Here is a 27,281-nt window from a genome sequence, read left to right as displayed (position 1 = left end):
AGATCATTGATGAAGACCAGAAAAAGCACGGGGCCCAGAACACTGCCTTGGGGAACTCCAGCCTGAACAGGAAGAGGAGATGAGAGAAACCCATTCAGGGCCACACGTTGACGACGACTAGAGGGGAAGTCCGCCAGCCATGCGTGGAGATTTCCATGGATACCAAAGGAGGAGAGTTTGGTGAGCAGAGCGGGGTGCCAGACCGTGTCGAAGGCACGTGATATGTCGAGGGAGACAGCTCTAATTTCCTGTTTGGCATTGAGGACCTCCATCCATTGTTGAGACAGCAGAAGCAGCATGTCCAGAGTAGAGTGACCTGGTCTGAAACCAAATTGATGATCAGAGATCAAGCCATTGGAGAAGAGGAAAGATTTCATATCCGAAGCAATGATGGATTCCATGACTTTGCTGATAATTGGGAGAAGGCTGATTGGTCTGTAGTTGCTAGGATCTGTTTTTGCACCTTTTTTGTGCAAAGCGGTGATGTTGGCTGATTTCCAAGCAGATGGCAGTTGACCTTGAGCAAAAGAGAGGGTGAAGAGAACAGAGAGAGGGTGAGATAGAGCAGCAGAGCAGGATTTTAGGACCCGTGGGCTGATGCCGTCGGGTCCAGTTGCAGAATCAGAGTCGAGGGTTGACAGAAACTTTTCCACCTTGTCAGGAGGAAAGGACACGGAGTCCAGGAGCAGCAGGGTACGACTGGGTATGGTGGGTACAGAGAGGGATGGGTTTGGGACACAAGATTTAGAGGCAAACACAGAGTTGAGGCATTCAGCTTTTTCACGTGCGGAGTCAGCTGTGTAGCCGTTTGAGGTAAGGGAGGGGATGGAGGGGGAACAAACACCAGAAACGGATTTGACCAGACGCCACCAGGATTTGGAAGAGGGAGACAGATAAGAGAGTTCGGTCTTGAGAACGGAGAGATATTGTTTCCTGGCTCTCCTGAGGGTGGACACACACTTGTTTCGGGCTTTGTGAAAGGAAATGAGATTTCCTTCCGTTGGATTTGCTTTCCAGGAGACGAAGGCAAGTTGTTTCTGGGCAACAGCCTCACCACAAGATTCCGTGTACCATGGACGGGAGGAAGGGTATGACAACTGAAGACGAGATGGGATAAATCTGTGCATGAGAGAGCAATTTACTTTGGAAGAATTCCCAGGATGAGTTGATGTCAGAGGTGGTAGAGATGGGAGACCAGTCCAGATGATTGATGGCTGCTTGAAGACCGTGCCAGTTGGCCTGAGTGAAATGCCAGACTCGTCAACGCTGAGCAGGCTCCCTGAGGATGGTCAGAGAGATGTCCACTTTAACAAGGACATGATCAGATGATCCGATCGGAGCAGAAGAAGAGCAGCAGACATTTTCAGGGAAGTTAGTCATAACCAAGTCCAGAAGAGAAGATGTTCCGTTGACTGAGATCCGGGTCGGGAAATTGACAGATTGTGTCAGTCCCAGTGAGTCGCAGAAGTCCTTTGCTGAGGAGCCATGGCTGGTGAGAGAGGTACCCACACCCTGCCAACTGGCATGATGACAGTTGAAATCACCACATATGAGGAAGAGAGAGTTGGGATGAGTAGATAGAAGTTGGTCCATATCATCAGACAGCGAGATGTAGATGGAGTCATCACTGTTTGGTGGACGGTACAACACACATATGAACAAGAGGTGGGAGCGAAGGGGAAGCCGTAGCCAGAGGTATTCCTGGGGGTGAGGTGGAGAGAGTGCAGTGCAGGGCGAGTGAGGAAGAGAGTTTTTGATAAAGATAGCAACCCCGCCTCCAGGACGAGGCTCAGGTCTATCATACCGGAGGAGGGAGTAGCCCGGGAGAGATACTATGGAATCAGAGACATCATAAAGGAGGAAAGTTTCTGTTAAGCAGATCACGTCTGGTTTGACAGAAGCAACCTGTATGGAGAGATCAGTTAAGTTTGAACGAAGGCCCCGGATGTTTGAGGTCCATACCGTTAATGAAGAGGAAGGGGGAGCATCAGATACAGAACAGGGGGGAGGAGGGGTAGGGTAAGAGGTGGAAGAGGTAGGGAGAGCTGTTGAAGGTGTGTCAGAGATTTCAGAATAGCTCGGAGAAAGGGAAGGATGGGGCAGACAAAAGGTTTGATGGTGATTGGGTGAGCCACAATGAGGTGTTATTTGAGGAGGGGGAAGAGCGAGGCAGAAGGTTGGGGGAGATGGAGGTGAGAGTTTGAAGGGGGAAGAAGCGGGGAGGACGCTTTGAGGAGGGGGAGTGAGAGGGGGGAAATTGAGAAGCAATGAGGGTGGGGAGATTTGAAGGGGAGGGGTGAGGGGGGAGTTTGGGAGGGAAGGGACAAGGGGAGGGATTTGAAAGGGATGGGATATGGGGGAGATTTGGAGGGGAGGGGTGAGGCAGGAGTCTAGGAGGGGAGGGGCGAGGGGGCGTCTTGGCAGGGAGGGGTGAGGGGGTAGTTTAGGAGGGAGGGGGCAAGGGGGGAGATTTGAAAGGGATGGGTGATGGGGAAGATTTGGAGGGGAGGGGTGATGGGGAAGAATTGGAGGGGAGGGGTTATGGGGAAGATTTGGAGGGGAGGGGTGAGATTGGATTTTTGAAAGTGTACGATTTATGGGAAACGAACATTTATTGCAAAATGAGTTTCTTGTGACCTTCGAGTTAAAAATACGTTTAAGGACGCTGGATGGAGGATGGAGTGCAGGAGAGTTTAGGGAATGTAGAAAAAAGGCACTATAGGAGATGGATATTTTTTTTGGGATGAATTGATTTGGTGAGCAAGTCGAAAGCAGCCTTTTAAAGAAGAAGAAGAAAAAGGTGTTATAAAATATGACGGAATACATAACTTGAGGGGAAAGTGTAAACATTGAAGGTTAATGAGTGAAAACTATCTGGGGAAATGGGGGAGAAACACGTGGTCGAAGAACGAACGAACGAATAAGAATGAATAAACGAATGAGAACAGAGAAGGAAATGTTTTTTTTTTTTTGTTTTTTTTTTAGTTGAGATTTACACAAGGAAGTAGGCTATGGGTGAAAAGACTGGGAATACAGAGAACGAAAGTTATTGGATCACAAACGACGGACCGCTGAGAGAAAAACAAAGCCTCAAGGTTGTACAGTGCACACTGTACAAGGCCTCAAGACACGACACGAATTAACACGATTTTCAATACAGGTATGAAAGATTTGCACCGAAAAATCTTCGTCGGGACACAATATACGTACAACACCATAAATAAATACAGTTTTAACGAAAATACAAATGGGAACAATCACTTAACTTCGATTTCAAATCGTTCGCGACGCGGCAAAGGCCTTGCTCGCGACACGGCAAACAGACGATCAATTTATGAAAGATAAACACCGAGAAACAACCAAAGTTGCACACAATAACTTCACACACCGAAAGATAAATACAGTTTCGACAAAATACAATTGTGAACAGACTTAACTTCGAAAAACGTGGAGACCGTGTGGAGCTTCGAAAATCCCTCCCACCGTCTCCGAGATCTCGCGAGTTTTAGGCAAAATTCGGTCACGTTTTTGAGAGATTTACATGTTTTAGGCTAAATTTGGTCACGTTTTTAAGAGATTTATGTGTTTTAGGCTAAATTCGGTCACGTTTTTGAGAGATTTACATGTTTGAGGCTAAATTCGGTCACGTTTTTGAGAGATTTACATGTTTTAGGCAAAATTTGGTCACGTTTTTGAGAGATTTACATGTTTTAGGCAAAATTCGGTCACGTTTTTGAGAGATTTACATGTTTTAGGCAAAATTTGGTCACGTTTTTGAGATTTACATGTTTTAGGCAAAATTCGGTCACGTTTTTGAGAGATTTACATGTTTTAGGCTAAATTTGGTCACGTTTTTGAGAGATTTACATGTTTTAGGCTAAATTTGGCCACGTTTTTGAGAGATTTACATGTTTTAGGCAAAATTTGGTCACGTTTTTGAGAGATTTACATGTTTGAGGCTAAATTCGGTCACGTTTTTGAGAGATTTACATGTTTTAGGCAAAATTCGGTCACGTTTTTGAGAGATTTACATGTTTTAGGCTAAATTTGGTCACGTTTTTGAGAGATTTACATGTTTTAGGCTAAATTCGGTCACGTTTTTGAGAGATTTACATGTTTTAGGCAAAATTCGGTCACGTTTTTGAGAGATTTACATGTTTTAGGCTAAATTTGGTCACGTTTTTGAGAGATTTACATGTTTTAGGCTAAATTCGGTCACGTTTTTGAGAGATTTACATGTTTTAGGCTAAATTTGGTCACGTTTTTGAGAGATTTACATGTTTTAGGCTAAATTTGGTCACGTTTTTGAGAGATTTACATGTTTGAGGCTAAATTCGGTCACGTTTTTGAGAGATTTACATGTTTTAGGCAAAATTCGGTCACGTTTTTGAGAGATTTACATGTTTTAGGCAAAATTCGGTCACGTTTTTGAGAGATTTACATGTTTTAGGCTAAATTTGGTCACGTTTTTGAGAGATTTACATGTTTTAGGCTAAATTCGGTCACGTTTTTGAGAGATTTACATGTTTTAGGCAAAATTCGGTCACGTTTTTGAGAGATTTACATGTTTTAGGCTAAATTTGGTCACGTTTTTGAGAGATTTACATGTTTTAGGCTAAATTCGGTCACGTTTTTGAGAGATTTACATGTTTTAGGCAAAATTCGGTCACGTTTTTGAGAGATTTACATGTTTTAGGCAAAATTCGGTCACGTTTTTGAGAGATTTACATGTTTTAGGCAAAATTCGGTCACGTTTTTGAGAGATTTACATGTTTTCGGCTAAATTTGGTCACGTTTTTGAGAGATTTATGTGTTTTAGGCTAAATTTGGTCACGTTTTTAAGAGATTTATGTGTTTTAGGCTAAATTCGGTCACGTTTTTGAGAGATTTACATGTTTTTGGCAAAATTCGGTCACGTTTTTTAGAGTTTACATGTTTTAGGCTAAATTCGGTCACGTTTTTGAGAGATTTACATGTTTTAGGCTAAATTTGGTCACGTTTTTAAGAGATTTATGTGTTTTAGGCTAAATTCGGTCACGTTTTTGAGAGATTTACATGTTTTAGGCAAAATTCGGTCACGTTTTTGAGAGAAATCTTTTGAGAAGCTGTTGACAAAATCTTTGTTTGACCTTGCGTTAACAATCTTTCGTTATGAGCTCCCCGCTTGCCGAGTCTTTCTCCTTGCAACAATCTGTGAAACTGGGGAAATGTTTTGAGTTCCTTGTCCTTTGAAGAAAAGTATATGAAGCAGAATACAAATTGTGATTCCTTGAGATAATGCTGGTGCTGGCTGTGTGAGAACCGAAATGGTGCTACTTACTTAATCGCCCATTTTCTCCCAAGCATGTTATCCTTATCACTCAATAAACCTCTTATACAGTATCTGAGTTGAGAAGGTGCTTATTCCTGAGAGAAAGGGATTAGGGAATCCACGACAAACTTGGTGACGAGGATGGGATCCCGTTCGGAGGGGGGAAAGACGTGGTCTTTGCTCGGGGGCAGCAGGGTTCTGGGCGCCCAGTAAATGGTAAGAACTTTCTCGGTAGATTGGTAACATCTGCTGCCATTGAGTGAAGGATCCTGTCTTGGATTTTTCGATTTCGGATCATGGGAGATCCCAGGGGGGGGGGGGGGGGGGGAGGGGAGGCAACAAATGGAATGCAAGAAGCGGAGGAATGAAAGCAACAAATGGAATACAAGAACACTCAACTATGCCTGCAGAAGGTAGGTGCTGACTCAACCCCGGGAGACAAATTAAACGATTCCATACAGGACACGGTTTGGGACAGAACAAACGATGAAAAACATGAACAGCAAAACAACGCAAATGGTCGGGGGAACTTAGCCTCGAAGAACTGGCAGGAAAGCGTACCAATCGGCCTTCCACGCGCGCAGATCGGCCTTCCACGCGCGCCGATCGGCCTTCCACGCGCGCAGATCGGCCTTCCACGCGCGCAGATCGGCCTTCCACGCGCGCAGATCGGCCTTCCACGCGCGCAGATCGGCCTTCCACGCGCGCAGATCGGCCTTCCACGCGCGCCGATCGGCCTTCCACGCGCGCAGATCGGCCTTCCACGCATGCCGATCGGCCTTCCACGCATGCCGATCGGCCTTCCACGCGCGCCGATAGGCCTTCCACGCACCGCCGATCGGCCTTCCACGCGCGCAGATCGGCCTTCCACGCGCGCCGATCGGCCTTCCACGCGCGCAGATCGGCCTTCCACGCGCGCAGATCGGCCTTCCACGCGCGCCGATCGGCCTTCCACGCGCGCAGATCGGCCTTCCACGCGCGCAGATCGGCCTTCCACGCGCGCCGATCGGCCTTCCACGCGCGCAGATCGGCCTTCCACGCATGCCGATCGGCCTTCCACGCATGCCGATCGGCCTTCCACGCGCGCCGATAGGCCTTCCACGCACCGCCGATCGGCCTTCCACGCGCGCCGATCGGCCGTCCACGCGCGCCGATCGATCGGTCTTCCACGCGCGCCGATCGGCCTTCCACGTGCGCCGATCGGCCTTCCACGCGCGCAGATCGGCCTTCCACGCATGCCGATCGGCCTTCCACGCGCGCAGATCGGCCTTCCACGCGCGCCGATAGGCCTTCCACGCACCGCCGATCGGCCTTCCACGCGCGCCGATCGATCGGTCTTCCACGCGCGCCGATCGGCCTTCCACGTGCGCCGATCGGCCTTCCACGCGCGCAGATCGGCCTTCCACGCATGCCGATCGGCCTTCCACGCGCGCCGATCGGCCTTCCAGGGGAATTATCCAGTCCATAATTCCACAAGAATCATCCATGATTTCAGGATAATTATCCAGTCCGTAATTCCAGGATAACTATCCAATCCGTAATTCCACAAGAATCATCCATGATTTCAGGATAATTATCCAGTCTGTAATTCCAGGATAACTATCCAGTCTGTAATTCCAGGATAATTATCCAGTCTAATTCCAGGATAACTATCCAATCCGTAATTCCACAAGAATCATCCATGATTTCAGGATAATTATCCAGTCCGTAATTCCAGGATAACTATCCAATCCGTAATTCCACAAGAATCATCCATGATTTCAGGATAATTATCCAGTCTGTAATTCCAGGATAACTATCCAATCCGTAATTCCACAAGAATCATCCATGATTTCAGGATAATTATCCAGTCCGTAATTCCAGGATAACTATCCAGTCCATAATTCCACAAGAATCATCCATGATTTCAGGATAATTATCCAGTCCGTAATTCCAGGATAACTATCCAATCCGTAATTCCACAAGAATCATCCATGATTTCAGGATAATTATCCAGTCTGTAATTCCAGGATAACTATCCAGTCTGTAATTCCAGGATAATTATCCAGTCTAATTCCAGGATAACTATCCAGTCCATAATTCCGAGGGAATTATCCAGTCCGTAATTCTGGGGGAATTATCCAGTCCCTAATTCCACAAGAATCATCTATAATTTCAGGATAATTATCCAATCTGTAATTCCAGGATAACTATCCAGTCTGTAATTCCAGGATAATTATCCAGTCTGTAATTCCAGGATAACTATCCAGTCTGTAATTCCAGGATAATTATCCAGTCTGTAATTCCAGGATAATTATCCAGTCTAATTCCAGGATAACTATCCAGTCCATAATTCCGAGGGAATTATCCAGTCCATAATTCTGAGGGAATTATCCAGTCCATAATTCCGAGGGAATTATCCAGTCCATAATTCCGAGGGAATTATCCAGTCCATAATTCCGAGGGAATTATCCAGTCCATAATTCCGAGGGAATTATCCTGTCCGTAATTCTGGGGGAATTATCCAGTCCATAATTCCGAGGGAATTATCCAGTCCATAATTCCGAGGGAATTATCCAGTCCATAATTCTGAGGGAATTATCCTGTCCGTAATTCCGAGGGAATTATCCAGTCCATAATTCCGAGGGAATTATCCAGTCCATAATTCTGAGGGAATTATCCTGTCCGTAATTCTGGGGGAATTATCCAGTCCCTAATTCCACAAGAATTATCCTGTCCGTAATTCCGCGAGAATTATCCAGTCCATAATTCCACAAGAATTATCCAGTGCGTAAGTCCGCGAGAATTATCCAGTCCCTAATTCCACAAGAATTATCCAGTGCGTAAGTCCGCGAGAATTATCCAGTCCCTAATTCCACAAGAATTATCCAGTGCGTAAGTCCGCGAGAATTATCCAGTCCATAATTCCACAAGAATTATATAGTCTGTAATTTCGCGAGAATTATCCAGTCCATAATTCCAGGACAATTATCCCATCTGTAAGGATAGGTTCTTCCCTGGTATTGATAGTTCAAGGAAAGAGCTAAAGAAGAAGAATAATAATAATAATAAAGGAGTCTTATATAGCCGCATCAAGCAGAGTAAACGACCCTCATGGCGCTTTACATTATCATGCGAACGCAAACACACAGACATACACACACACAGACACACCTTCACTCTTGCCCTATTCCTCTCCCTCCCCATTCAAAACCCACAGATGTGTACTCCCCCTCCTCCTCCCCTGCCTCCCCCGCACATGTACACAGACATACTCTCGATGTCTGTCCCACTAAATGCAGGGATATTGACGCAATGAGCTGGCCGCCTCATTTTATTCCATGTTTCCAGTGGAACAAGCAAGATCAATTAAATAATCTCTCAAACCAGCCCAAAAGATTCCCTTGGGCCAATTAAAGTGCAATTAAAACAATGCAACTTAAAAGATAAAGGATTACAGTGATAGATTTGATGCAAGTAAAGGGTCAAAAGACAGGAAGGTGCAACTTCATGCTGAAAGTTTATTGGAACGTTTCCAAATGAAAGGAAATAAATTAAACCACCAAAAAAGCTAGTATTGTGAAGTTTAACAGTACTGTTACAATAACGCTTCAGGACAACCAGCTGGACAGAAACCTGAAATGGGTACAACCTTGGCCGACCGGCACGATCCCTGTGCAGAGGTCACAGGTGAGAATTGCGTTAAAAATGACCTGGATTTGGTTTTTATAAGGCGTAAAGTATTTAGCACAAGCAACGCTACGTTTAACCTGCGGACGGATTCGCACTGGGCACGGGTTCTGCGATGGCGTCGCGGACGGCTCGAAGCGGAATCTCCGCTCTGGCGTGTGGGATGAGCAGTGCCGTCTGGAAAAGGTCAAACGTTTAATGTACATTTCAGATACGCGTAGATACTACAGAAATGTGCACAACGGTATACACAAAGTCGGTATATGTGTTGAAATAACGTCGTTGGCTTCCTTTTTCTTTTTTATAGAAAAGGCAATAAATACCTTGTTTTCATCATAGCTGTAAGATTTCCTTCAATTTCAGTTGATCAGAAAAGTTATCCAGTGATATCCAGGGCGAGTTCAAATTTTGCAGTAGAAAATTGCATACTGTACTCCAAAAAGTCAAAATCTTTTGAACATCCTTAAAGAGAACGATACAAGGTCCGTTCTTTTTGAAAACAATAACCACTCTGACAAGTAATAATTACTCCAACAAGCGTTTATAGTGCCTTTAATACCCTTAATGTTACTTTGCCTTCCATCTCCCCGCACTCCCTACCATTCATCCCAATTAAAGTGTACGTCTTGCGCATTTTTTCCAAAGAGCCAAAATTGCAACTGAATTGAAGAAGAAAAAACTTTTTCACCAACAGCTGTAAAAGCAATTAGAAACAAATGTTCATAAAGTAACAAAATCACAGCATTAAAATCATGTGATACCTTTTATAGTCCTGGAACTCTTTATCTACAATTAATATGCTCGGTGACATTAAATTAAAAGAGAGACTTGGAGAGAGGGAAATAATAGGAGGGAGAGAATGAATAAAAGAGAGGGAAATAATAGGATGGAAAAAATAGGAGAGGGAAGGAATACAAGAGAGGGAAATAAAAGGAGGGAAAGAATAGAGAGATGGAAGGAATAGGAGAGAGGGAAATAGGGGGAAAGAATTGGACAGTGGGAATGAGTTGTAGAGAGGGAAAGAGTGGGAGAGGGGGAAAGAATTGGAGAGAGGTAAAGAGTCAGAGAAAGGGGACTATTGGGAGAGAGGGAAAAAGTAGTAGAGTGGGAGTGAGAGAGAGAGAGAGAGAGAGAGAGAGTGAGAGTAATCTTCAACAGAACACGCCTGCATGTCAAAATGGAAGAAATTGAGAAAACAAAATGGGGAATAAAACGCGAATAGAAATCCTCGCTGACAGTGTTTCAGGAAACTGCTTTTGGCTCGGAAGGGCAGAAAACAAAGATGTGAACCTGCACAAATATAGTAGTTAAAATGCAATTTGAAAATAAAATTGTAATAATAATAATAACAATAATAATAATAATAGCATCTGTAATATTACAGCTAATACCGTTGTAGGCTTACTCTGACCAGGTAGAGTCGTTTGGATTTGTCGGAATATGAAAAAATAAAGGAAAACCAGTGTATCAGAGAAAACAAGTTCAACTAGTAAAGAGAGAATCAATCCATTGTTTACAGTGTTCACGGTTTAAGCAGCACAGGAAGTTGGCTGGAATAGACGTCACACTCACGTCACGTGACTCCAAAATTTGTCTCCAGCAGAGTCGGATCAAAGCTTACCTTGTACGTCACAATCCAAAAACAAAATGTGGAAAATTTAACGACTACAAAAATCCCAATGAAGACAGCCAGCTGGTCTCAATGGAAGGCTATATTGCCATTTTGGTCTCGAGAAGAAGCGAGCACGAAGGCTTCGCGTGAGAATGACAGGGATAGGAACTGAATAAGAGAATAAAATAATGACACGAGTTGGCGAGAGGAAGCTGGAACAAAGGCATGGAGGGCAAAGTCCCAGTCATGGGACAAAAATCGTTCCCAGTAATCTGCGAAAATGCGCAAGCAGTCGGTTGAACTCGGCCTAGTCAACCTCACACCTCGGTGGAGAACAGCAGGCTTTGTCGCTTGCTGTCTGGCTTGGGTATGGACTCGAGTTGTAAGAAATACAGCAATACCTGCACCTATGGGGTAACCGGGCAAAGGGAAGGTAGGGGTCATGAGGTGTGGTGAGTAAATAAATAAAATAGCAAAACTGAGTTTAAATGTGTCACAACACATATAAAACATGTATGTGTATATATATATATATATGTATACCCCACTATACGCTCTGGATGTGTTCCTGGAAAAGAGAGCACTAATCGACAATGCACTGAAAGGGATGATCATACATTCCATCGCTTATATGGAAATGTGTTCCGATAGCGATATTTCTTACGCATGAGCGGTAGACGAGGACTTCATTGGGGTATCAATTATCACACTAATAATAATAATAATAATAATAATAATAATACAGATGGTAAACTACAGCTCTCTCTGGGCTCTGTCCCGCAAATATTCCTACAGGTCGCACAAGATCTGCCTGCAACCCTCTTTTGGTTAAACTGCCAAAATCTCGGCTCTCTGCTCACCTTCACTCCTTCATTCCTCTTTTCTCCCACCTCTGGAACAAACTCCCTCACTCTCTTCAATCCCATTCCACCCTCCAGGTCTTTAAAACAGCTGTTCACCACCATCTCTTATCTTCCCCCATCCAAAACCTTGATCTTTTCTACCCCCGCTAATTTCACCCCAATTCCACTTTTTGAAATACCAACTTCTGTCCTGGAAGTCCTTGGTGTCCTTGTGCTTTATACTTCTCCCTCCCCCCCCCCCTTCCCATGCCTCCTCCCCCCGGGCCCTCTCCCTTCCACACATCTCCCTGCTCTCGGATGTTGTGTGTGTGTGCTTCCCCTTCTCTCCCCATCTTGTCTTCCGCTCCCTCTTTTTGTGTATTTTGTTTGTCTGGTCGATTTGTTTGTGAAGTAAATGTTAGCTCTTTCACGAGCCTCGATTCAGTATACAAAAAAACAAACAAACATATTACTATAAAATTATTCATAAAATATTTTTATTTTAATAAGATCAATAAGTTTTAACAACAACATAAAATATGTAAACCATCAATAAAAAGAATAACTGCCGTCACTCTGACTGTTCATACTTCCCCTACATGGCAGCAGTGCGAGATGAGGTGGCAGGAGGCTCCTCCTGCTGTAAAAACGAAGGCGGAGTAAACCGTGCTGATTGGCTCAGAGCATGTCCATACGGTATAAACAATTGCAGTTGGTGCGTTTACTTTCTTTTATATTTTAGTAAAAAAATTCTACAGGACAAAGAGCTCTATAACGAATTAGCGTTCTACGGGGTAGTGTTAAGCGAGAAATTACTGTATGTACATGTATATATAGGCATATACATATATACACACACACACACACACGCGCGCATGCACACGCGCATGCACACGCACGCACACACGCACACACACACACACACACACACACACACACACACACACACACACACACACACACACACACACACACAGCTCGGTGCCTGCCTGCCCTGTGTGTGTCCGTGCATCAACAAATAGCGAATGCAGCAATCATACGTATGCTCGCCATCAATTCTGATCGCCATATTTTTTATCAATCAGACTCTTGGCAATCTGCAAACAGTATGATATAGTTGAGTAAGGTGACAATAGATGGGCCGGTTTAAATTTACATTTAAACAAAAACTCTTCCTCCTTCATCTTCTTCTTCACTTGTAATAATGGTGAGTCTCATTCAATCCCGTTTCTCATGTCGATTACATTCAGAAAACGTTTGCTATATTCAATACTTTTCTTTTTCTTTCAACATTTCCTTTTTATTAATGTAACAGTAATATATTGCCCTATCAAATAGCATTTCTGATTATACACCTCCTTTTAAAGCATCACAAAGCAGGTCACTCACTCTACTTGCAACACAGGTGCGAAAAGGATACGAACAAAAAAGCAACTGACAGTTCAATAACTTATTCACGATTTTTAAAGGGTGAAAGATATATATATATATTTTTCTCTTAAAACCTGTCGGTCAAAACAGTATACCATCCATTTATTATGTAAGCAAAAAATGAAAGAATTTCCCTCTTCCACTCTGCGTTGTATTCTCCATACATCAGGAGTGGCGGACCGATGCCACATGGTGCTTCACGGAGGGGAGACGCACGCGACCTCAAAAATTCCTCTCACGTGCATACGTAAATCTGTATCTATAAGATTGGCATTCCCTCAGCGAAGTGACGGATCTTATATTCTAATATACATAAATTGAAACAAACCACTTTACTGTTTTGGTAACCATGACGCCTTGTGGTTCTGATCAATAAGGTGTGCTTGTCACACTATCATACTTAGGCATCCGTTACACAGCTTTATGAAGATTTCAGCAGTCGGGAAATGTGATTTTTACAGTTGAACAGTCGGCTGGATGATTTGTGGGCCGCATTGTGGTAGCTGACACTGCCTGTTTGCGGTGGGGGGTTCTGTGCTTTACAGGAATTGTCCACTGCAGACTGTAGCCTACCTAAGCAGGAAGCACTTTTAGTGGGGTCACTTTTCTGGAACCCCGTAACTATTTTGCGGAGAACTAAGTTTGAAGGTGGATTTGGGTACTTTAAGACATTACCTTTAAAAATGAGCTCCCATGTCGCTCGTGAAACGATGGGGAACTCCCGCTAGGGGGCTTTTTCTAAGATGGCTGCCATTAACATATACCTAATATCGGTTTGGCCTACGTCTTTCACTTCAAAACTAATTTAACATGTTCACTCAGGTTTTGTAGTGTTCTAAAACCTTTAATCAGTGTTATAGCTCACAAAGGAACTCAGAAATACCCATAGTGGTGATTTATTTAGCTGAAATGATCAAGAAAACACAAATTGACCGCCATACAGATGCTACTGCTGTCATATTTTCACCCAAATTACTGATAAATACCACGGCGCTGTGAGTATGAACTATGGGTATTTAAGGTTTGTGAATCAGAGTACTACTAGCAGCCATTTTAGAGGCAAATCTAGATAACAGAAATGCCTCTGGGAATGATGTCATCAAACTATTGGAGTCATAATCTTTCATATGAATGTATCAATTTCCATTACAGTGAACAGGTGTAATGGCTGAATCCCTTCGATCGAGGCCACTGCTGAAACCGCTGCCAGAGGAGAGTGTGCGAAAGAGAAAATACCTACCCAACTGTATATTGTGTGAGCAGGAAATTGAAGATGACGATATTCTTGAGTTGAAGGAGTTGACGGCATCGGAGAATCTAAGAGTAAAGGCTCAAGACTGGGTTACTCTTGATCCCTTTGCAAACTCATTTGATAACTTTGACTGGTCTGCCGGACCGAAGGGACAATTGATGCACACGGCATGTAAAATTTAAATTGATTTCGGCCGAGCAATTCCCCAAGCCAAGAGACGAAAATAGAAAGCTAGAGAGCAATAGGAACTTCAAGATCAACCAGATGTGACAGAACCGGTGGGGCTGGATCTAGCAGGATAACGCGAGGCAAAACGGGGACTATACACCAGAAAGATGTCTGCATTTGGTGTTTCCAGTCTGCTGGAAAGTCTGTTTCCAGTCTTTCCAGTCAGCTTCCTGTCGGCTCATAGCCGACACCCTAACAGACCAAAAGGGCGACTCTTTTCATTGACTCAGGTGAAATATCAAGCCTCCAATTCACATACGTTGAACTTCTTTGTGGTTTAAGTGAATTTGAGTATTGAGTATTAATATTTATTAATTATTAATTTATTAGTATTTGAGTATTTGAGTTGGGTCATCTATATCCTTGGCTTTTTTTATCTTCTTATCTTCTACAAAAACAGGCTTGGGACCAGTTTAAAGCTTCCACCGCACATCTCGAAGACAATTCTATGCGAACAAGAATTAGAACATTCATCGCCGATTGTGATGATTTTTGTGCTCAGGAGATCCGTTATCATAAAGCATGCTGGGACAAGTATGTTTCTGAGAGTTACAAAGAAGATGCACCATCCCAGGATGTCTACATTACATGTACATGTACACATCCTGGGATGGGGCATCATTACATGTCGACATCCTGGGATTGGTTTGGGCCTACATCTGACCCAGATAACCACTTCACTACAACTTTGTGTTTTCTTGATCATTTCAGCTAAATAAATCACCACTATGGGTATTTCTGAGTTCCTTTGTGAGCTATAACACTGATTAAAGGTTTTAGAACACTATAAAACCTGAGTGAACATGTTAAATTCGTTTTGAAGTGAAAAAACAGGCCAAACCGATATTAGGTATATGTTAATGGCGGCCATCTTGGAAAAAGCCTCCTAGCGGGAGTTCGCCATCGTTTCGTGAGGGACATGGGAGCTCATTTTAAAGGTAATGTCTTAAAGTACCCAAATCCACCTTCAAACTTAGTTCTCCGCAAAATAGTTACGGAGTCCCAGAAAAGTGACCCCACTATTTTTCTATTCTAAAAATTATATTTCCCAACTGCTAAAATCCTCATAAACTGTGTAATGGATGCGTAAATAAGGTAGATGTGTGACAGGCACCCCTTATTGATGACAACCCTTGCAGAAATCGCTGAAGTGAAACAAGGGCTCATTTTCACTCCGCTCAGTTTAAGGCCCATCCGCGGGGACGGCACCACCAAAGTGTGCACACCTCTGAGCTATCCTGCGAGCCGATATACATACGGACTTCAAATGCACATTACATCTACCAGGAATACAGATCACCAACAGAAGAGCATCCCTCTCTCACCTGTGACATCACTTCAAGGGACCAGCTGTCAGACATGGTGATTGCCACTGCAGGATTTGCCACAATCTTTGTATCCTTCTCGGACGGACGGAGAAGTGTTGGGCCAAACACGGTGGCGAGGTTATGAAGGGACATCTTGTTTACTGGCTCCATCTCAGCAACACTGTAGATGAAAACGTGGCCCATTTTCCAATAATTCCCAACTTATAAATGGCCTCCAGCTCCGAATTAACAACATGAAAAGGGCTGTTTGTAGCCTCAAGGCTTTGTAGCCTTCCACTACCAGGGGGGTTTCAACAAACTATGAAGGCAAACATCATTTGAGTAAAACTATCAAGTTACACAAGCCTTTCGCAATACATACTGTATGACATTTGTGCCAATTGTTCTTCTTCTTCTTCTTCTTCTCCTCTTCCCTTTTATAAGGGGTGAGGTCCGATGGCACCAAGCTCCTACCCTGCCTTGACCACGATAATCCTCCACTCCCCTCTGTCCTCAGCCAACTCTCTGCACTCTCTAACCACCTCCACCTTACTGATAACCCACCTTACACAATCTACTCATCTCAACCGTGGTTTACCTCTTTTCTTCCTTCCTTGCTCCCTCAAGCTTTCCACTCTCTTTGCCATTCTCTCATCCCTCATCTGCACCGGGTGTCCAGCCCAACTCAGCCGGCATTTCCCCAATCTCCCCGTCAAGCTCACTTGCACATGAATCTCCTCCCTCAGTTAATCCATTCTCCTTCTATCCATACTCTTCACTCCCCCAATCCTCTTCACCCATTTGTTCTCACAAACCTGCAACCTCTGTTGTTGCCTCGCTGTCAGTGCCACCATCTCCAGACTGTAAAGGTAGGCCAGCATCACGCAACAACCAAAACTTTCCCTTTCAATTCTCTTGATATTTTTCAGTCCGCCATTACACCCTCCACCCTCCTCCACGCATTCGCACCGACCTGAATCCTCCTCTGCACCTCTGGCCCCGACTTACCATCACCGGTCATTGTTCCACCCAGATACTCAAACCTATTTCCATGGATGATCTACTTCCCCTCTAACCTGATATTTATTTATTTTCTCTGCTGCCGGACCCACATCACCTCAGTCTTTTCCATACTCAGCCTCAGTCCCCGCTTCCTTCACCATCCCCAGTACCTCCTGCATATCCCGCCTACTCTCTGCCACAACAGCCAGATCATCCGCATACAACATTCAGGGTTGTCCGCCAATTACGTTGTTCAATCTCCATGTTGGCATCGTTCAGCAGCATCCACCCCCTCATTTTGTGATCACCTGGCTGAAACTTTGTACGTAGCAGTTTCTTTGTGGCGCAGCACCGATCGCTACACCTTGATAAGTGCTGTTACTTTTGTAATTGCAAAATTGTCTGCATTGCAGAAAATAATTTTTAAACTTCATGTTTTATCTGCAATAATTTAATTTACAATGAAATATTCCCCACAAGAAAGAAAGAAGAAAGAGAAACGATTCAATTTCCAACAATCATGAGTTTTTAAATTAAGTTAGGTCTTAAGGCAATAACCTACTGGAGCTTACACTTCCTCACCCAGATAATAGGGTAAGGGAAGACGCACACAACCAAAAACACAGCTAACTGAAAAAAAAAAAATGAAATAAACGTTCTTCTCCCTCATATCATGTGATGTATCCACTTGGAGATTGCCAATGCGTTGTGCTGCTAAACCCTGGTTGAAAACCCCGCTGCCCCGACCTGGGTTGAAAACTCAGCTGCCCCGACCCGGGTTGAAAACTCAGCTGCCCCGACCCGGGTTGAAAACCCTGCTGCCCCGACCCGGGTTGAAAACCCTGCTGCCCCGACCCGGGTTGAAAACCCTGCTGCCCCGACCCGGGTTGAAAACCAAGCTGCCCCGACCCGGGTTGAAAACCCTGCTGCCCCGACCCGGGTTGAAAACCCCGCTGCGCCCGACCTGTGTTGAAAACTCAGCTGCCCTGACGCAGGTTGAAAACTCAGCTGCCCTGACCCGGGTTTAAAACCCCGCTGCCCCGACCAGGGTTGAAAAGCCTGCTGCCCCAACCCGGGTTGAAAACCCCGCTGCCCCGACCCGGGTTGAAAACCCTGCTGCCCCGACTCGGGTTGAAAACCCTGCTGCCCCGACCCAGGTTGAAAAACCTGCTGCCACGACCCGGGTTGAAAACTCAGCTGCCCCGACCCAGGTTGAAAACCCCGCTGCCCCGACCCGGGTTGAAAACTAGCTGCCCCGACCCAGGTTGAAAACCCCAGCTGCCCCGACCCGGGTTGAAAACCCCAGCTGCCCCGACCCGGGTTGAAAACTCAGCTGCCCCGACCCAGGTTGAAAACACTGCTGCCCCGACCCGGGTTGAAAACTCAGCTGCCCCGACCCGGGTTGAATACCCCGCTGCCCCGACCCGGGTTGAAAAACCTGCTGCCACGACCCGGGTTGAAATCCCCTCTGCCCCGACCCAGGTTGAAAACCCCGCTGCCCTGACCTGGGTTGAAAATTCAGCTGCCCCGACCCGGGTTGAAAACCCTGCTGCCCCGACCCGGGTTGAAAACCCTGCTGCCCCGACCCAGGTTGAAAACCCCGCTGCCCCGACCCAGGTTGAAAACCCCGCTGCCCCGACCTGGGTTGAAAACCCCGCTGCCCCGACCCGGGTTGAAAACTCAGCTGCCCCGGCCCGGGTTGAAAACTCAGCTGCCCCGACCCAGGTTGAAAACTCAATTGCCCTGACCCAGGTTGAAAACCCCGCTGCCCCGACCCGGGTTGAAAACTCAGCTGCCCCGACCCAGGTTGAAAACCCAACTGCCCCGACACAGGTTTGCGAACCCATAGTACAGTGATGATCATCTATCTGAGAGTCGAGTGAAAAGCTCGCTTTTCGATTCAGAGTAGAATGAGGGATGTGGTGGTTCAGCCTGGTGGGCTCGAATAGCCTGCTCGTGCTCGCCAGTCGAGTCTGCAAGCAGAGGTGAGCTGCTAGGCCCAGTAGAAATGCTATGTCTGAGCAATTCCAGACCTTCAATATGTATCGCATCCTCACAATAAGCTCACATCCCATCTCCTTAATCTTTTGCAACTTCTCTCTTCTCTCCCGTTTACTTATTGCTGAAAGGTCGGAAGAATAATTAGGATTCCCATAGGCCAAGCAATGGACACATTTCCTTTCAGTTTGGGCTGTGAAAGCGAGTTACAGTTATCATCCCCTTATCCTATCGTACATCTGCTCGCTTTGGAAAAGAATCAAAATATTTGCAAATGCGGGCAAACACGCCTTGACAGCCCAAACCGGGATTGGCTAAATCACAAGTGAATGCGGTATTAAGGGGGCAGCAGCACGGGTTCAAACCGGGTTCAGTGGTGCATGGAAATGAGATACAAGAGGGCTTTTCAGGCCAATATGCAATGGTCCCACATGAATAAAACTTGTCCAGGATATAATTAGATTATGATGGTGGATGGGAACTGGCAAAAAAAACCCGATACACTACAAGAGACCTCATGGATCTCGTGAAAAAGATTTGTCTTTCTTCATGAGAGAAATCCGCTTGCCGGTCAAGTCTCACCGCTTGAGGTGGGCGAGCAGGAACAAGAAGGTGTTGAGGTTTGGTTCCGGAAGAGATTGCAAAATGTTGAGCATGCAGCTCTCCTTGGCCACAGGTTCAGACAGCGCTGTTGAGCACAGAAGGGAACAATGAGATACCGCTCAAGGCCTTGCTAACATGGCCTCCAACACCGGCCCATTTGGTGTTCCCACCTAAGCACTTAGCCGATTGATACTGGGATCCCAGGTTAAAAATCTCACATCAACTCCACACGTCATTGTTACGAGAAGCAACATCTACCTGCCTGAATGTCAAAATGATTAAAGTGCTCATCTACCAACCAAGATGTCACCACACCTGAGAAAGTACAGATTTGATTCCCAGAGCAGAATTAGCTGCTCAACAATTCTTGAGTGCTATGAGAAATTTATCTTTAAAATCTCCATTTATAAAATGAGAACATTTGGGGCATTCAGTAAAAATAATCCACACTCTGCAAAGGTTTGTTTACCAATGGCTTCTACGAAGCTAGGATACAGTTCATCCGTGAAGAGGGGCTCAGGAAGCTCACGGAAGTAGAGTTTGAGGGCGCCGGCGATGGCGTTTACATCCATGTCGCTCATCAATACAGATGCATCTTTGTCATCTGCAGCATGCCGAAAAAACAAGTTTGCTCAATGCTTCGCTTACACGTCACCGTTTCTATATACTGTAGTCATCCGAGGGGAGAAAAAGCAAAAGGTGTGTTATTACGCTCAGCCAATCAGCCTGTTTCCCTCCTAAAGTGTCCCAGCATATTGGACAGAGTGTGCCGGGACCCTGGCCAATCGAAAACCTTCCCTCTGGCTTAGAAGAGTGATGCACTACCCTACTTCAAGCCACGTGCAATACCCTGTGAGTAGCAAAAAGATTTTAAGATATAACTTTCTCGAATTCCTTGAAAGAGTAAAATTAATTTCAATACCTGTAATGATATTTAAAATAGCATGAAATGGTTAAAAATGCTGAATTATCTGTTATTGAATAACATGGACACATGCATATTGCATACATACAATTGCCAAATCAAGTATCAAGCTTTCTTTTGTAAACGTGGTATGAGAGTTACTACCTCATTACCCCGAGTAATCCAGTATCTCAAGAACGAAGTATTAAATCGTCTGAAGAATGAGCCAAACCCGTTTCAAACTACCTCAGAGGAATTCCCTGCAATCGTTGATCAGGTTTGATTTGAGTGCATTTCACACATGTGTGAGGGAAAGGGGAGGAAGGGCAAAGGTGGCAGTGCAGAAAGTACATACTGCTGTCAAAGGCCGCTTTCAGGGCCTGGATGTCAGTGGCAACGCCGGAAACGCGGTATATGCCAACCTCATCCAGGCCACGTTTCTCTATCTCTTCAACACACTGCCGTACCAGGTACGGCACTTTGGAGCGCTCACGCCTGGAAAGTTAGGTTTGGAGGGGGAAGGGGGGGATCGTGCAATAAAAAGGTCAGTATGTCGAGAGGTAGTGTGGTTCACATTGTGTAAGCAGCACGTGCTGATACTACAAGTTGACGATAGTAGCTCAACTGAAGGATTCACGAGTGATCCTTCAAAATTATCACACACAAAGGTATGGTGACAATGCACTGGTTTATTTTCCTATGCCTACAGGCCAATATAAAGGGTGGGGATAGAGGATGGGGGGCCCAAGGGGAGGGGGGGGCAGCTCATCTTACTTTGTAACAACACCAATCTTGACACCGTAGACACCGGTCTGTTTGCGGGAAGGCATACGCTTCAGGCTGAATTCCCTGCTTGTGAACTTCACTGAGAGTTTCACCTCGATCTGTTGACAAGGAAGGAGGTGGAACCAAATATATTCTGTATAATTTAATCACATGTAGTAATAAGTTCTGAAAATTCGGTTGCTGGAATATTGGAACAATCATACAGGATCAGTCATCAGGAAGAAGTTTGTTTGTGAAGTTTTTTTTGCATATCAAGTCGAGGCCCATGTAAGAGCTAACACATAGAACGTATAATAAAGGGAGCGGGAGACAAGACGGAAACACAACAACAGTAGGGAACAGGAACATTGGGAGATGGCTAGGGTGAGGTACACGGGATAAACAAGGTGGACACTGCATGCACTTTAAGGAATGAAAACAGGGAATTTGAAGGAGGTGGGTTTGGGAATGGATTAACGCGGTGTTACGTGCTCCTCCCCGACCCCCTGGTCGCGGTGTACCTCCGAGCCCCGAGAGGAGTCACGGCAGAAAAATGTGTTATTCTGTGCCAAAATCAATGGTGAAACCACACCAATTGTTACTAACAAACAAATATTGTATTAAAAATCACACAAGAATAACAGTACAACAAAGATAGCAATCAAAAGTACAATCAACATATATCTTATGATGGTACCATCAGCTAATATCAGGTAACTCACTGTGCTACAAGTGAGTGAAAAAAGAACATTCCCCAATGTCACTATATTCCCGTCTTCGAGCTCAAGTTGATCCCCTCCAGCGATCGTCAGAAAGATGTCGAATCCAAACCCAAACCCCGTTCAGATGACAGGCCCAGTCACGCCGCCAAAACTGCACAAAGGCGTACGCGGCCAAAGCGGCAGAAAAGGGTCACGCGGCCAACAGCTGCGAAAAGGCGCACTCAAGGCGACTGGGAAATTCACCCCCTCGGGTATGAATGTTTTACCGCTCCAAATCGACGAACCTCAGGTTTGTCTTCAAAATTCGCGTTGCACACACACATCCCAGATAGACGTCTGAATGGTGAAAACAGCTGACGCGAAGCAAAGACCTTTCGCGATGAGCAAAGCGCGTGAGTCAAAATGGCCGACGGCTCGTACTCGAGACGTAATGACACGACGATGATTCCTCCGAATCAAACGCCAAACCTGACAAGCAGGTTGATCAGTCACAGCGATAACAACCCTATCGCAGGAATCCCTTTCCAGGAAACCCAAAGTTCACTCGTGACTCTTGCTCGACAACGTTCGCTCAGGACGAAGAAACGACTCGCTTCTTCTCTGACTTCACTCGCTCCGCCTCCTTTCTACTCGTCTTCTTCCAGTTTGTCGTCCGGTTCCCGATCCGGTTTCCTGTTTCTTTTAACATTAACTTTTAACTTTTGAAACTAGAAATAGCTATTCCCTTTAAATGACAACAATAATAATACATGGAATCGGAAATATTTACAGTGGATGCAAACCACCACAACGGAAGTGACGAATCCGTAACACTTCCCCCCCCCCCACCCCCCTCAAGAAAGAAAGTTTGAACATAGTGTAAACTTTCTTTGTAGGCAAAATTCTCCCAACAAACAAAAGTAAACTCACACCCAAATCATCAATTCCCGTGAGCAACGATAATCAATATTTCCCAAAAATAAAGCAACAAAACTTCAAACAACCTACAGAGATCTCCAAAGTTAGTTCACTCTGGACAAAGCATCCGCCACGACATTGTCCCTGCCCTTTACATGCTCAATCTCCAAGTTGAACTCCTGCAAAGCCAAACTCCATCTCATCAACCTCTGATTTTTATTTTTCATTTTTTTTTGAATGAAGGTTAAGGGGTTGTGATCAAAAATCCAAAGACCAGCAAATCTACAGCACCTTTTTAGGGAGGCCGAGCTGAGAGCCAGGTTTCATGGTGGTTGGGTGGTGAGGCCTGGAAGTATTCACTACATGGACGCCTTTAGGAACGTGGAGTTCACGGTTAATCCATATAGGAATCTTGGCTCGGCTGCTCCGCAGCATTCAGTGCTTCAAACTCTTCCTAACTTTCATAAAAATCACGGTTGGGGTGCTTGGCGCTGTAGTCACGGGAATAGCAGTCTCCTTCTCGGCCACGACCCTGATAATCATCCCTGCGGGAGCTGCCGTAACTCTGGGAGCCTCCATAGTAATCTTGACTGCGGCCACCACCAAAACTACTACTCCCACCCTGGGAGCCAAAGCCACCCCTGAAACTACCTCCACGTTTTCTTCCTCCATAGCCCCTTCGACGCCCATGGCCTGCCTTCCCTACTGTTATGGTCCGACCATCCAAATCCTTGCCATTCAAATTCTTTTCTGCATCTTTGGCGTCCTTTGTGTTTTCAAACATGGCAAAGCCAAACCCTCTTGACTTTTGCGTCTCCCTATCTTTTATCAGCCGCACTTCCAATAGTGGTCCATATTGGCCGAAGACAGAGTCCAGAACAACTTCCCTTGTTTTGAAGTTCAGTCCACCTACAAAGAGCTTGCCAACATTGCCTCCATCCATGACTTGTGTGCTGACTCTTAGTTTTTGGGTACCTGACAAGACGTGCCGATGCAAAGCGTGACGTCAGTACCTTCCTCTTCTCTTCAGAGCGCTTCCTACCCATAGCACGAGTCGCGGCACAGGAGGGAAAGATACCCGGAATCTTCTGCTCTAACTGTGCAGTGTTATTTTCCATGCTAGGCTTTTCAACAAACATCGGGTTACCAGAGACTTGACCACTGGCCAAATCATTCCCAATAACAAAAGATATTCCTTCTACAGGAAGAGTGGCTTGTACACCTATGGTGACCGGTCCTGACACCAAATCAGACTGCAAATGGATGACATGAAGTGGGGCTCTAACATAGCCACCAACCCCCTGTAAACGAACACTAACACCAGTTGCCGTCTTCTCTGACAATGGCAAAATGCCTTCAAGCATCAAAGATTGATGTGCTCCTGTGTCCCTCAATACCCTAACAGGTCTCTGGTTAGTCACGTCTCCATCCAGTGACACAAACCCCTCTGAAATAAAAGGTTTATAACCCTCTTGAACAAGGTTGTTCTGTGATGCCGTAACTTTGGCATGGGAACCTTCACAAGGCACTGTCCTCCAAGGACGATTTCTCACATTTGCCAATGCATTCGGAGTTGTTCTTGTCTGACTCCGCTCCTGATTTTTCCTTTCCAGGGCATAACATTGGGACATCAAGTGTCCAGGTTTCTTGCAAAAAGCGCAAGTATGCCCGGAGGAGAAACTCGTGGTCTGCCTCGAGCCCCCCGGAAGATAAGTCTGTCTTGGAACTGTAGACTTCTGATCCCTAAGAGTCACGGTATCAGATCTGTCCTCATAGTCATCTCTAGGCCGCCCCCATGAATCTTCGTTCTCCGCACCGGATGTACCATAACTCCCCTGGCGAACTCTAGGCGGGAAGTTAGGTTTGTGGAACCCCATCCTGTGTGTCAAGGCAGAGTCATCTGCCACGGTTGCTGCCTCATACAACTCTGGTACTTTCTTTTCCTCCAGCTGTACTTTAATGTCCTCGTGGACACACTGTTTGAATTCCTCCACCAAGATCAATTGTTGCAACAGTTCGAAGTCTTTCCCAATCCCCTTCGAATCACACCACCGATCAAACATGGTTTCCTTCATTCTGGCAAACTCCACATGGGTCTCACTCTCCCTCTTCCTGGCATTCCGGAATTTTTGCCGGTAAGCTTCAGGGACCAATTCATAGGCTTTGAGAATGGCTTTCTTCACTTCCTCATAATCTGTACATTTGTCAATCGGTAAAGCCGAAAATATATCTTGAGGTTTACCCACCAAAACACTTTGCACTAACATAGTCCAGGACCCCACAGGCCATTTTAGCATTTGAGCCACTTTCTCAAAGTGTAAAAAAAAACTTGGCTTCCTCTTTTTCATTGAAGGGTGGAACCAGCCTCACATGTTTAGCAACATCCCAAGTGTTCTGACTAGTTGTCGAACTAGCCGGCATGGATGCTACCTCTCCCCGTTCTCTCATTAATTCCAGTTCCTTGAGTTTAATTTCCCTCTGACACTCCATGTCACGTTCCTTTAACTCCCTTTCGGCTCTTCTTTCCTCTGCTCGTTTCTCCTCGAGTTCTCGTTCCTGTTCTACTCTTTTTTTCGCGAGTTCTCTTTCAGCTCTCCTTTCCTCTCTCCTTCTCCAACAACCCTAACCCTAACCCTAAACTCGGTTTCCTGACACCGTAGACACCGGTCTGTTTGCGGGAAGGCATACGCTTCAGGCTGAATTCCCTGCTTGTGAACTTCACTGAGAGTTTCACCTCGATCTGTTGACAAGGAAGGAGGTGGAACCAAATATATTCTGTATAATTTAATCACATGTAGTAATAAGTTCTGAAAATTCGGTTGCTGGAATATTGGAACAATCATACAGGATCAGTCATCAGGAAGAGTTTGTTTGTGAAGTTTTTTTTGCATATCAAGTCGAGGCCCATGTAAGAGCTAACACATAGAACGTATAATAAAGGGAGCGGGAGACAAGACGGAAACACAACAACAGTAGGGAACAGGAACATTGGGAGATGGCTAGGGTGAGGTACACGGGATAAACAAGGTGGACACTGCACGCACTTTAAGGAATGAAAACAGGGAATTTGAAGGAGGTGGGTTTGGGAATGGATTAACGCGGTGTTACGTGCTCCTCCCCGACCCCCTGGTCGCGGTGTACCTCCGAGCCCCGAGAGGAGTCACGGCAGAAAAATGTGTTATTCTGTGCCAAAATCAATGGTGAAACCACACCAATTGTTACTAACAAACAAATATTGTATTAAAAATCACACAAGAATAACAGTACAACAAAGATAGCAATCAAAAGTACAATCAACATATATCTTATGATGGTACCATCAGCTAATATCAGGTAACTCACTGTGCTCCAAGTGAGTGAAAAAAGAACATTCCCCAATGTCACTATATTCCCGTCTTCGAGCTCAAGTTGATCCCCTCCAGCGATCGTCAGAAAGATGTCGAATCCAAACCCAAACCCCGTTCAGATGACAGGCCCAGTCACGCCGCCAAAACTGCACAAAGGCGTACGCGGCCAAAGCGGCAGAAAAGGGTCACGCGGCCAACAGCTGCGAAAAGGCGCACTCAAGGCTACTGGGAAATTCACCCCCTCGGGTATGAATGTTTTACCGCTCCAAATCGACGAACCTCAGGTTTGTCTTCAAAATTCGCGTTGCACACACACATCCCAGATAGACGTCTGAATGGTGAAAACAGCTGACGCGAAGCAAAGACCTTTCGCGATGAGCAAAGCGCGCGAGTCAAAATGGCCGACGGCTCGTACTCGAGACGTAATGACACGACGATGATTCCTCCGAATCAAACGCCAAACCTGACAAGCAGGTTGATCAGTCACAGCGATAACAACCCTATCGCAGGAATCTTTCCAGGAAACCCAAAGTTCACCCGTGACTCTTGCTCGACAACGTTGGCTCAAGACGAAGAAACTACTCGCTTCTTCTCCGACTTCACTCGCTCCGCCTCCTTTCTCCTCGTCTTCTTCCGGTTTGTCGTCCAGTTCCCGATCCGGTTTCCTGTTTCTTTTAACATTAACTTTTGAAACTAGAAATATCTATTCCCTTTAAATGACAACAATAATAATACATGGAATCGGAAATATTTACAGTGGATGCAAACCACCACAACGGAAGTGACGAATCCGTACCACACACACAACAAAAGAGCTAACACATAGAACATATAATAAAGGGAGCGGGAGACAAGAGGGAAACACAACAACAGTAGGGAACAGGAACATTGGGAGATGGCTAGGGTGAGGTACACGGGATAAACAAGGTGGACACTGCATGCACTTTCAGGAATGAAAACAGGGAATTTGAAGGAGGTGGGTTTGGGAATGGATTAACGGGGGTAGAAAAGATCACCGTTTTCGATGGGGGAAGATAAGAGATGGTGGTGGACAACTTTTTTGAACAGTTGGGATGAAATTGGAGGGTTTTCAGACGGTATTTTCGGAGAGACATAGTAAGAGTGTGAGATTTGTCGGGATGAAAAGACATGTTCCACTTGTTTGAAGTTTACCTCAGTTGCAGTCATGGCCAAAAATATTGGCACCTTTGCACTTTTTTTCAAATAACTCACAATTTTCTCGAAAATAAGTTGAAATTGACAAAAGTATTTGGTCTCCACAATTCTTTATTTCACTGTTAATATTACAGAACCTTTGATTTTGATTCAGAACTTAAAGTCATTTTAAAATAAGAAAACAAGAAAGAGCAATCAGAGATTGAAAACACTCG

At 45.3% G+C, this 27,281-nt stretch overlaps 1 protein-coding gene across 2 annotated transcripts in view; it reads right to left on the bottom strand.

Annotated features, from left to right (window-relative positions):
• Positions 1-8,791: 8,791 nt before the first annotated feature.
• The window catches only part of LOC137439411 (active breakpoint cluster region-related protein), a 258,208-nt gene continuing 239,718 nt past the window's right edge, over positions 8,792-27,281 (bottom strand). The window contains exons 18-23 of one of the 2 annotated variants that reach the window (XM_068135138.2): positions 20,934-21,043; positions 20,515-20,654; positions 19,725-19,859; positions 19,235-19,340; positions 15,671-15,833; positions 8,792-10,999 (exon numbers count right to left, since the gene is read on the bottom strand). In XM_068135138.2, the coding sequence (XP_067991239.2) occupies positions 10,910-10,999; positions 15,671-15,833; positions 19,235-19,340; positions 19,725-19,859; positions 20,515-20,654; positions 20,934-21,043 (744 nt within the window). In that variant the 3' untranslated portion in view covers positions 8,792-10,909. Of the gene's footprint in view, positions 11,000-15,670; positions 15,834-19,234; positions 19,341-19,724; positions 19,860-20,514; positions 20,655-20,933; positions 21,044-22,512; positions 25,284-27,281 lie in introns of those variants that run through there. The other variant, XM_078768302.1, reaches the window with a different exon arrangement.

The sequence above is a fragment of the Myxine glutinosa genome, chromosome 14 (genome assembly GCF_964187855.1).
Source record: "Myxine glutinosa chromosome 14, kmMyxGlut1.1, whole genome shotgun sequence".
Taxonomy (NCBI): Eukaryota; Metazoa; Chordata; class Myxini; order Myxiniformes; family Myxinidae; genus Myxine; species Myxine glutinosa.
The sequence above is the reverse complement of the archived record's forward strand: the minus strand, read 5'-3'. Positions and strand labels throughout refer to the sequence as shown.